We start from the raw sequence: 12,238 nt of genomic DNA, 5'->3' as shown, positions 1-12,238 counted from the left end.
CGCACACCAAATTTGAATTCATTCCAGCCAATATTCGCGGGTTTCGTACTGTTTGAAAATTTTGAATTTGCCTAAAAATGCAAAAAAAAAAGTTTTTCAAATTTTTCTGCCAACCCCATGAAATTGTTGGGCTGTCTTCAAAAACTATGCAAAACCAATTTGACTCAATTCTAAGCCATAGAAGCGGAGTTATTTCAGTTTTTCTTTGATAATTCTTGGATTATCCACCAATCAAGGATAATCCTAGAACTATCAAAGAAAAACTGAAATAACTCCGCTTCTATGGCTTAGAATTGAGTCAAATTGGTTTTGCATAGTTTTTGAAGACAGCCCAACAATTTCACGGGGTTGGCAGAAACATTTGAAAAACTTTTTTTTTGCATTTTATGGCAAATTCAAAATTTTCAAACAGTACGAAACCCGCAAATATTGGTTGGAATGAATTCAAATTTGGTGTGCGTCGTTTTTAAGGCAACCTAACGATTTAATCACGTAGCCAGCAAGATTCAGGAAAAAAGGTTATTTTTGAACCGCCCTAATGGTCACCGGCTGCCGTCCAAAATCTGTGACAGCCCGTCCCGTTTCTTTGTTCAAATTACTCGAATAGGCCTCTATTCTGGGTTTGTCTTGGGCTCTTGGCATGTCGTTATTACATCGTAGCTATTTTGTTCTCTAGCAAAAAAGCAGAAACTGAATAACAACCGGAACCGCTCGATAATCACCATGTCGAGCGATGACGACGACGCGTCTCCGAGCTTTTCGAGAGAGAAGTCTTCCAAGAACTCGAAGAAGAAATCCGAGAGAAGGAGAAAAGCGGAAATGCGGATGATGCGGGAAGGAGGTAGAGAGAACGAACGATGCGCGGCTACTGCATGGAATTTTGCGTGATTTTTTTTCCGAAAGTTGCGCAAATCTTTTTTTTTCTCGATAATTATTTTCTAATAAGTTTTTCGAAGTTTGATGCTGGTAACGTCATATTTTGTGATGCGATTGTTGATATACAATGTTTTTTCTTATTCTCTACAACAGAGGTCTCAAACACGCGGCCTGCCAGAGCATTTTGTGCGGCCTGCGACGACATTTTAGATTTTCATTAGTTTTACAATATATAAGAGCCACATATGTCTTTACAAGTTTAAAAGTGAAAATTCCTTCTTAAATTTCCCGGAAAGCCTGAAACTATTCATCAAACTTCACTATCTGCGACCATGCAGTAAAAGATTCACTATTTCGCCACATTTCTAATTCACGATGAGAAACCCGGACCCTTCGACGATAGTCGTTTACAGCATTATGCTTAGACGATTCGTGAGAGGCTGACTCGATGGCCATATGATAATGACCCGAGTGGACTCGGAAGGCCGTGAATTAGGTGGAACCATGCACGCAACAAACTATATTCGCGTGTCATGGGAATAGTATAATATATCAGAAGGTCGCAGCTTGGTAATTCGCTAACTAAGCAAGTAGTTATGGCAACCATTGGCAATATGTTAGTTACATCTTGGGTCGCTAAACCGTAGTGGTACGCTCCAATGGTCTAACAACAATGGGTTGTTCCGTCATTCCTCTAACTATGACACATTCATTGATATGTTCATATTGTTATTTTTCTGCTCCAACATTCGAAGGTATTTGACAATGAGCTTAATAACCCACTCATCGGAACTATACCCGAATCCTGGATTGGGCTACACTGCTAAATACTAAATGCTGTGATATCAGATCAATCTAATCAATAAGTTTTTCTCAATTTCCGTTTTCGCCAGGGACTGCTACGGGCTCCCTAAAAAGATTCAACGCTGTCGCTGAACTGATATTTGAAGACATGGAGACGATAGACAGGGAACTGTTCTGCGTCGGTCCAGGCGAGCCCGTGCCGGATTGCTTGTTGATTCCCGCTTCCCGTTTGCGCGAACTCAGCTCCGAGTCGGCAAAGTTAAAAGCCATGGGAATACTGTCTCAGGTACTGCGTTTTTATTTGTCTGAAGTATTGCAATGCGCGGGATTATGGGTGATTTCGATCCTCTGAATACACAGGTCCACGTGAAATCCCTGGTCAGTCTGTTGAAGTATCTGGAGCCCAATATCAGATGCGCGGTCAAGTTGAATCCGCTGATTTGCAAGGTACGTTTGATCGAATGTTGCTATAGCAAACTTTCAATAGTGCTGGTGTCTCGGCTGGACAAGATTTTTTTGTGGCCTTTATCAAGAGCGCAGTAATTATCATACAAGTATAGATTCAACTTGAAATCAATACTGCGCAGCATACTAGACGAATTTTGGTATACCGGTAACTATACTGTAATCACCACAAAAAAACTCCAAGACAATCAAATTATGCAATACATGAAACTGTTGAGCTGACATATACCAGTATTAATGAAATATACAAAGAAAACGAATGTAAAGAAACTCTTTCTGGTAGCATAAATCGGGATTATTTATCGTTTTTACGACAATATTTGCCAAATTGGTTTTCGTTTTTGGTTGTATAATCAATATTTTGCCGTTAACTCTTGATAAGGAGAATGCTAAAAGCCTCTAAGAGTTGAAAAAACTATTAGTTACGACACCATGCACCATGCAGTTAAAACCTCGAATCATCAATTTCAGTGCGAGCTGACTCCTCAAGAACAGAAATGGGAACAGGAGAAGGCGATGGAGCGCGTCCACGCGGCCACCGACGCCGCGATCACTGCACTTAACATTATGACGTGCTCGGGCATGGCAAAGGCCGTGTTTATCGAGGATCTGATGGAGAGCGGCATACAGCTTCTCAGATATCAGCTGTCTAACACCATCTACCCGGAGTATGACACGGTGTATAAAGCCAGCGGTACCTCAAAGAAATCAAAAGGTAAAATATATGGGGGTTATCCGTGGTGATGACATTGCATCTGCGTCATGGATGCTATTTTCGTCACATGGAAGATTTGAAACCTCGGTTGGTCGAATTACAGCGTCCAAAACGCAGTGTTGTAATGACTCGAGTCATAACTCGACTCGAGTCAATTTGTGTATTGACTCGACTTGTACTCAAGTCATTGTGCATGACTCGAGACTAGGACGGCCAAGACAGACGTTTTATTGTAACTTCGAAGAATAGTAAAGCAACCACATTGTTGGCATTTCGTCTATCGGTCCTGATACTTGGAAAATAGGGCCAGAAACTGTTAGGACTGAGGAAAATTACGATATTATGAATGCGAGCCATTTTATATCAGTGGTTCTCAACCTTTTTTACCTCGCGGACCGGTAAAATTTCGGCGGACCGGTGGGCCTCCAAAACTTGATATAAACCAGAAATGTAAAGTATGCAACCGATTTCTTGCAAGTATTGTACTAGAGCAGGAGTCGCCGACTCAAAACTGGTCGCGGGCCAATTTCATAGAGGCCGCGGGCCGCATTAATCCAATAGAGTTATAAATAGGCTTAGGGCTGAACCAGCACTTCGTCAGCCCCCTGGAAACATTGGTCTCGGGGGCCCCATATGGCGATAAACCAAACTTATCGGGGGGCATTTTTAATACTCACCATCAAGCTACGTTATCTGGCCTAATCCATAATTCATAATATAATCGGTCAAAAATATTGGTAATGGCATATGGACTGCTAGGAATTTTGTTACCGGCAGAGCTGACTGAGGTGTTGTCTTGGAAAATTTTAGGCCCTTAATAATGAATAAACATATTTGGGCGTAATTACTTCTTTACGTGCTGTTATTTCATGACGTACTGTTTGCTATCTGAAAAAAGATGGAAATCGCCCATACGTACCAATCTAAAAGACTCACACAATTCCAAATTGGTGTTCCTTCGCTGCTAATTTTCTCTGTGGAAAGGTATCTTTCCTGTGGCGTTCAGATTGCCAGGACAGGAGGGGTCATAGAAGGGCAATTCCCTGCACAGACAACCGATGTTCCCACCACTACCTCTCCAAATCTCCTGAAATTTGGTACACACACAGATGAGCTAATTCCAAACAGGATGAACTTTATTTTATGAAAATTGGACTTGGGGGTCAAAAGTTACGTTACTTTGAAAATTGACAATTTTCTGCTCATTTCGGGTCTGCACTTTCAGGTTTTATCAATGCAATATTCAAGAAGGTGTAGCTAGATGTTAGACGACAGTTGAGATACGGCACTTGGATTTATCTGAAGCTTGTCTGATCGTCTATATTTCCAAGTAAAATTTAATGCCCTGTAGGTTAGGGCCAAAGGTTAAATTGAGGGGGAATTTGGTCAATGGTCTAAAATCAGTCAGGCGTTACGCGATTTAGACTGCGGATTGCTCAAAAACATATTAAAATATTTTGGAAAATAGGATCTTAAATGAAAGTTTGCTTCAAGGAGACTTCGTTCATAGCTGTTTGATTTTGGCTATTAGACTGTTAAGTGATGAAATTGCAGTTTCAAGAGCACACTTCATTTGCACATGGAAATGCAGTAGTAGTAGGGTGCGTTCGGACATCGAGTCTGGGGTGTGCGTGGACATCATGTCTGGGATGTGTTCCGACATCATGTCTTGGGTGTGTTCGGACTGTGTTGCCATTGAAACGTAGTGTCTGGGGTGAGTTCGGACTGTTTTGCCCCTCGGACATCGTGTCTGGGGTGGGTTCAGACAGTTTTGCAACTGGGACATCGGGCCGAGGGTGTGTTCGGAATGTGTTGCCATTCGGACATCGTGTCTAGGGCGTGTTCGGACATCATGTCAGGGGTGTGTTGCTACTCGGGCATCGTGTCTGGGGGGGCTCGGACATCATGCCTGGAGTGTGTTAGGATTTTGTTGTCAATTGGACATCGTGTCTGGATATTTTTGTGCTGCGCCAGATATGCCTCAGACCTGATATCTGCGCACAATTCTTATCCAGACATGCTCCGGAGCTGATGCCTGCGTACTAAATACCTTCAGGCATTGTCCGAAACGGATATCTGCTCACTTAGTGGACAGTGGACACAGACATACGTCAGACGTGATACCCGCGTACTAAACGACGCGTGACCTATATATGACCTCTTTATTTGCGTTTTTTGCTTATATCTGCGAGAGCTGGGTATATTCACGGTAGTGATAGCTGAGTATATCCACATCCACAGTAGTGATAGCTGAGTATATCCACAGCTATCACTACTCTGGATATACTCACCTCAACTATCACAGATATCACTACTGCGGATGTGGAAATACTCAGCTATCGCTACAGTGGATATACTCAGCTATCGCAGATATCAACAAAAACCGCAAATATAGAGGTCTTAGGTCAAACGTCGTTTAGAACGCGGGCATCACGTCCGACGCATGTCTATGTCTATTAAGCAGTGTTGAGATCAAGTCACTACCTTCGAGTCACGAGTCATTTCGAGTCATTGCACATTTTGACTCGAGTCAAGTCAAGTCAATCGATTTTCGAAGGTGACTCGAGTCAAGTCAAGTCACTCGGTTTTTGGAGGTGACTCGAGTCAAGTCGAGTCAAGTCAAGTCAAGTCACGATTCAAGTCAAGTTGCCTTTTCGAAGTATGAGGCATGATTACGTGATTGCATTTTTTTAGCTGTCCGATATACAGATGGAGTGGTCATTGATTTTGAACCGATGAACGAATATAGAGTTAAATATACACGCTGTATCGCTCACATATACGTAGAACTGCTAAACTGCCAAAATAGAGAACAGAGAAACGAATTGATAGATGCAAATACATTACCCACTGACAAATTGATATGGCACAATTCGAGCCTGCGCCAATGGTTGAGAACTATATAAACTATATTTGAATTTAATTTCAATAAAGCAAGAGGTTTGGTTATGGTCAGAACAGAGAACAGAAATACACATTTTGCTATCAAATTACTTTACTATACTAGTTTACGACAACGTAAGCCGTAAGCTTCGATCACTTCGTTTTCGGTCACGTTATTTGTGAGAAAACAATGCTGCTCAGTAAACGCACAAGCATTGAATGATTGGCCGCTCTCACGGGTTACACCAGCGTTTCGGGAACCATGCGAACATGTGCAAGATACAGTGATTACTTGATGACTTGAAATTGACTCGTGAATTTTGCTCCGAGTCACGAGTCAATCAACATTTCTGATACGCCGAGTCAAGTCAAGTCAAGTCATTTTAGCAAAGTGACTCGAGTCAAGTCATACGAAAAAGGTGACTCGAGTCATCCCAACACTGCTATTAAGTGCGCAGATATCCGGTTCGGACCATGCCTGGGGGTATTTAGCACACAGGTATCAGCTCCGGAGCATGTCCGGATAAAAATAGTGCGCAGATATCAGGTCTGAGGTGTTCGGATTGTTTTGCAACTCGGACATCGTGTCTTGGGGGTGTTCAGATATTATGTCTTGGGTGTGTTCAGATATTATGTCTTGGGTGTGTTCGGACTGTTTCGCAACGCGGATATCGTATCTGGGGTGTGTTCAGATATTATGTCTTGGGTGTGTTCAGACTGTTTCGCAACGCGGATATCGTATCTGGGGAGAATTCGGATTGTGCTGTCACTCGGACATCGTGTCTGGAAGGCGTTCGGACATCATGCCTGTGGTGTGTCCGGACTGTGTTGTTACTCAGACATCGTGTCTGGGATATGTTTGTGATGCGCCAAACATGCCTCAAACCTGATATCTGCCACTATTTTAATCTGGACAGTGGACATGCGTCGTAGCTCTTACCTGCGCACCAAATACCCCCAGGCATATTCCGAATCTGATATCTGCAGGCTTAAGGGACACATACATGCGTCAGACGTGATACCCGCGTCCTAAACGACATTTGACCAATATATGACCTCTATATTTGCGGTTTTTGCTGATATCTGCAATTGCTGGGTATATCTACAGCAGTGATAGCTGAGTATATCCACATCCACAGTAGTGATATCAGTGATAGCTGAGTATATCCACAGTAGTGATAGCTGTGGATGTACTCAGCTATCACTACTGTAAATTTGGATATACTCAGCTACCACTACTGTGGATATACCTAGCTATCGCAGATATCAGCAAAAACGCGTCGTTTAGGACGCGGGCATCACGTCTGACGCATGTCTGTGTCCAGATATCCGTTTCGGACAATGCCTGAAGGTATTTAGTGCGCAGGCATCAGCTCCGGAGCACGTCTGGATAAAAATAGTGCGCAGATATCAGGTCTGAGGCATGTCTGGCGCAGCACAAACATATCCCAGACACCATGTCCGATTGACAACACAGTCCTAACACACCCCTGACATGATGTCCGAACACGCCCTAGACACGATGTCCGAATGGCAACACATTCCGAACACACCCTCGGCCCGATGTCCGAGTTGCAAAACTGTCCGAACCCACCCCAGACACGATGTCCAAGGGGCAAAACAGTCCGAACTCACCCCAGACACTACGTTTCAATGGCAACACAGTCCGAACACACCCAAGACATGATGTCGGAACACATCCCAGACATGATGTCCACACACACCCCAGACTCGATGTCCGAACGCACCCTACTACCACTGCATTTCCATGTGCAAATGAAGTGTGCTCTTGAAACTGCAATTTCATCACTTAACAGTCTAATAGCCAAAATCAAACAGCTATGAACGAAGTCTCCTTGAAGCAAACTTTCATTTAAGATCCTATTTTCCAAAATATTTTTATATGTTTTTGAGCAATCCGCAGTCTAAATCGCGTAACGCCTGACTGATTTTAGACCATTGACCAAATTCCCCCTCAATTTAACCTTTGGCCCTAACCTACAGGGCATTAAATTTTACTTGGAAATATAGACGATCAGACAAGCTTCAGATAAATCCAAGTGCAGTATCTCAACTGTCGTCTAACATCTAGCTACACCTTCTTGAATATTGCATTGATAAAACCTGAAAGTGCAGACCCGAAATGAGCAGAAAATTGTCAATTTTCAAAGTAACGTAACTTTTGACCCCGAAGTCCAATTTTCATAAAATAAAGTTCATCCTGTTTGGAATTAGCTCATCTGTGTGTGTACCAAATTTCAGGAGATTTGGAGAGGTGGTGGTGGGAACATCGGTTGTCTGTGCAGGGAATTGCCCAGAAGTAACGCTTATATCCCCCGGGTTGTCGGACCGCCTTCTGTATTTTGCATGATGTTATTATATTTTGAAGACATTGGAATTGAAATCTTCCATTGCAGACCTTCACTTTTCGTCGATTAAGCAAAAACGAGCTCACTACAAAGGCACCAAGAGCAGGGCAGTGGCTTACCTCTACAACAAGTTGATCAATCTGATGATGCTCTGGGTTGATCTATTGGAAATACAACCTCTCACAGACACCTCTGTTTTACAAGTACGGGAATTCCGATTCTCATGTTCAACGCTGTCCGCTCGAATGTCGAATTCTTTCGCAGGTATCAAGCGTCGCCATATCTCCGTTCTTTGTCGAAAACGTTCGGGAGCTTCAGTTGTCGGCGATACGCTTGACCACGACAGTATTTGCTCAGTATGAGCAGCATAGGAAGATTATTTTGGAAGATATTTTTCAGTCGTTCGCGCGGCTGCCTACCAGCAAAAGGAATTTGAGGAGTTTCAAGTAGGCAGAGACTTGATGAATTTTCGCTTTGCAGTTTTATAAGGCATCCTATAGCTTTTTCAATTCTCTTCATGTTTTTGGATGCCTATTTCATTCTTTAAGTGGTGTGTGTTCAAATAAATCAATGGTAACCGGCTGTTAACCGCAACTAATGATTGCAACAGGAACAGGAACAGTTTTTTAGGCAAAACTAATCTTGGAATACTAATTATTTTTACTTGGAAATGACCCAGAAAGGCTGCATCTGGACACATGTAACCACGTTGGCCAAAGAATTTTTTTTCTTGTTACTTATTATACGTAACCCAAGCTACTGGTGTCAAGTTTTTAAGTTCACGCGCATCGACTTTTGCAGATTGAACTATGTGGAAGGATATTTATCTGACGACGACGACGCGGCAGAGCAAGTGTCGCCCTACATCCAAATGGTGTCGGCCCTCGTACTGCAAATGATTCAGGCCATCGTCACGTTGCACGTGGCCCCGGACGCGGAATGCAAAGAAACGGAACAAAAACTGAAGGTGAGTCGTGAATTTTGATGAGCATTCTGCTCTCCAGGGTTGCCCGACGCCCAAATGGGCTTAAATACGACAAAATTCTAGTCCTCCAGTAATGTCTCGAAGGGAATTGTCATTTTGTATTGGTATTTCATGATAAAACATAGGTATTTTTTATTAAATATCCACCTCATACATTACAATAAGTGACACAACATCCGAACAGCATTTTAATTGACAATTGCAAGCTGTTTGGTGCCATTCGGTCTACACTCTGTGTATTATTTATCCGTAAAAAGTATTCATTTTCACAACCAAACAACGCCAATTTCTACGGACAAGTTCTAGTCCTCCATTGACATCACAAATGGAACTGTGATTTGTATTGGTATTCCTTGATTAGCAGTCAGGATTTCCAGAAAATAGCACTAGTAGTGAACTATTAATATCATGGAAAGCTGAATTAGCATTTGTGCGTATATACACAACACAATAAGTCGCCGACAAGATAGCGTAATGGTGGTGCGTCCGGCTTTTTGATCGGTAGGTCATGGGTTCAATCCCCAACCGGGTCAGACCAAAGACCTGAGCAATGATATTGTTTTCTGTGGCTTCACAACTTGGTGCTAAGCATTTCCGGGATATCATGGAGGAGTGGTGCAAGACTTGAAAAGCCTTACAAGGCTATATCTGCACCTTCCTTGTCCAGCGGCTTATGGACATCATGCACACGTGGTGGGCATTTGTGCCGATCGTTTGTATGTATATCATGAGTCGGTGTATATGCCTAAAAAATATCAAGGAAAAAAATAAATAACGTCCTATTCTTATTCAGAACTGTGAGAATTGATGGCTAGGAAGTTATCTGATGCTATTCGGTGCTCTGTTTTTTTTGCTGTATTATAGTTGAATTTGCAGCCAACCATTGGAAAATACTGCTAAATTTTAACAATTCAATCTATTTTCAGCTGGACGACATGCGGGTCATGCAGAGTTACGACAGCGCGATGCGTACCGGGCAGAGCTTCTTGGCGGTGTTTTTGAAAAAGTAAGAGGCCCTCTTTGATTATTCCGGAGTTCTCTCGAAGTCTGAACGTGTTTTCGAAGGTGCGCTACAAAGTCGGAAGACGTCGATTTTCGGCCTCTGTTCGAAAACTTCATTCACGATCTGCTTGCCACCGTCAACAAGCCAGAGTGGCCGGCGTCCGAGATGATGTTGAGCGTGTTGGGGCGTTTGTTGGTGAGTGCATTGTAACTTGTCACTTCCTGGTCACATCTCGCGTCATGACACCCACTTGTTGATCTCTTAAGCACAGCTTAAGATGTATGTTCTGCTGCGTCGGGCATTATCGCTGTAATTATAATGCCCTTGAGCCAACGACAGTTATTGTTAAACTAATTGGTTTGCATTGATTGCCAAATAGCTGTACCAACAACATATATTCAAAATATACAGAAAAGTGATATAAAACTACTAACACATAAATTTCACAAACGTTTTAAACTTTTATTCTTGATATATAACCCAATCGTGTTTCATTGTCGATTATCCAAAAAAAAAAACTAAAAAATTAAATTAACAAACAATTGAATAGTATATTCATATTGAAATAAACCCGAATATTTTGGCTGACACTCGTCAGGGGTAAACGTCAGCAACTAGTAGAGAATTGGAAAAAACGTTGTATATCAACAATCGTATCACAAAATATGACACCACCAGCATGGAATGAAATCTGAAATAAGAGAGCGTTCAATGTACTATTTTAGGATGGTTATTTTGATTTTAATGAAAGTACACGAACGACCTCTCATGACGAGGTGAAGTCTGTCATCTCGATAATTTTTCACGCAAAGAGAATAATCCAACAAATGTTTTCCGATGGTGAAATTGATAAAAAAAATACAAAGATTTCAGCCACCATCTCAAGCTATATTTGTTGATATTTCGTCAGTCGCATTTCATTGTCGATTCAGGTTCACACGTTCATGAACAAGCAAACGGAAGCGTCGTTGCGCGTCGCCTCGATAGAATACCTCGGAATTATCACGGCCAAACTCCGACGAGACTCGGTCTCCAGCAGGCTCGACAGAAACGTCATCGTCAAGCTGATTTCGGATTTGGAAAAAAGCACGAGGGACGAGGAGGCTCCTAAAGAGGTCAAAGAAGACAAAGAGGAGACGGAAAACGGCGAGAAGTCTGAAAATCAGGAGCGGGAAATGTCTGTAAAAGAATCGGAAGAGATTGAGAAGACAGTTGGCGATGAGAGCGATTTGAACGAGGTAATTTTCGCGACTGTCAACTTGTGAGTCATAAGCACTCTCAAAAGATGTCGCATTGGATTTAACAATTTTTAATTTACGCGTAGCATTGGTCATAGTAATCGTTCATTGTAGTCACACACTTTTCCCTTGTCTTTTTAGGACAGTAACTTGGAACATCGTCTTCATAGCATTGTTCTCGGTTACGTGAGAAGTAACGCAGTAACAGACCCGGCGCTTACGGTAAGCTTTTGTTGTTGGAACACCACATCAATATCAATAACCGTAGGAGTTGTGCACGACACGTGCCACTGACACTGGCTGAGATTGTATTCGTGTGACAGTGTGAATGATGGGCCAGTTACAAAATCTGTTTTCTATGAAAAGCTGGGAAAATTACGATTCATTTGACACCTTATTTGTAATCATAAGTCGAAACAACAAAAGTTTATGAAAATTTTAAACAAAGCTGTTCGTTAGGGCTGTTCTAAAAATCCTTTTTCTTCAGATTTCACCGGCTATGTGATGAAATTGTTAGGTTGGTGAAAACAACGCTGCACACTGGAAGCGATTTTCTTGCAGTAGAAAGTTTTGAAGTTATCATTAAAAAACAAAATTTTCAAAATTTTTCTGTCAACCTCATAAAATTGTTAGAATGTCAGTAGAGATGATGCACACCAAATTTGGCTCAATTCCAACCACTAGAAGCGAAGTTATTGCAGTAGAAAAATTCGGATTTGAATAAAATAGTATTTACGGTGGCTGTGACTCTTTATTATTTATTATAAAATCATGGAATTAGAAGTTTTTCTACTGCAATTACTTCGCTTCTAGTGGTTGGAATTGAGCCAAATTTGGTGTGCATCATCTCTACTGATAGCCTAACAATTTTATGGGGTTGACGGAAAAAGCTTGAAAATT

The 12,238-nt window shown here is 42.0% G+C and overlaps 1 protein-coding gene across 1 annotated transcript in view; it reads left to right on the top strand.

Moving 5' to 3' along the window:
* The window catches only part of LOC145458257 (nipped-B-like protein), a 34,479-nt gene that overhangs the window by 8,289 nt on the left and 13,952 nt on the right, over positions 1-12,238 (top strand). The window contains exons 11-21 of the mRNA XM_080336583.1: positions 677-841; positions 1,770-1,966; positions 2,041-2,127; positions 2,617-2,860; positions 8,161-8,315; positions 8,377-8,558; positions 8,914-9,079; positions 10,024-10,103; positions 10,163-10,295; positions 11,033-11,338; positions 11,480-11,560. Of these exons, the coding sequence (XP_080192709.1) occupies positions 677-841; positions 1,770-1,966; positions 2,041-2,127; positions 2,617-2,860; positions 8,161-8,315; positions 8,377-8,558; positions 8,914-9,079; positions 10,024-10,103; positions 10,163-10,295; positions 11,033-11,338; positions 11,480-11,560 (1,796 nt within the window). The remainder of the gene's footprint in view (positions 1-676; positions 842-1,769; positions 1,967-2,040; positions 2,128-2,616; positions 2,861-8,160; positions 8,316-8,376; positions 8,559-8,913; positions 9,080-10,023; positions 10,104-10,162; positions 10,296-11,032; positions 11,339-11,479; positions 11,561-12,238) is intronic.

This window comes from Botryllus schlosseri, chromosome 16 (genome assembly GCF_051294905.1).
Source record: "Botryllus schlosseri isolate E-star chromosome 16, Bs_hap1, whole genome shotgun sequence".
Lineage (NCBI taxonomy): Eukaryota > Metazoa > Chordata > Ascidiacea > Stolidobranchia > Styelidae > Botryllus > Botryllus schlosseri.
Note: the sequence above shows the minus strand (reverse complement) of the source record. Positions and strands in the feature narration are given on the sequence as shown.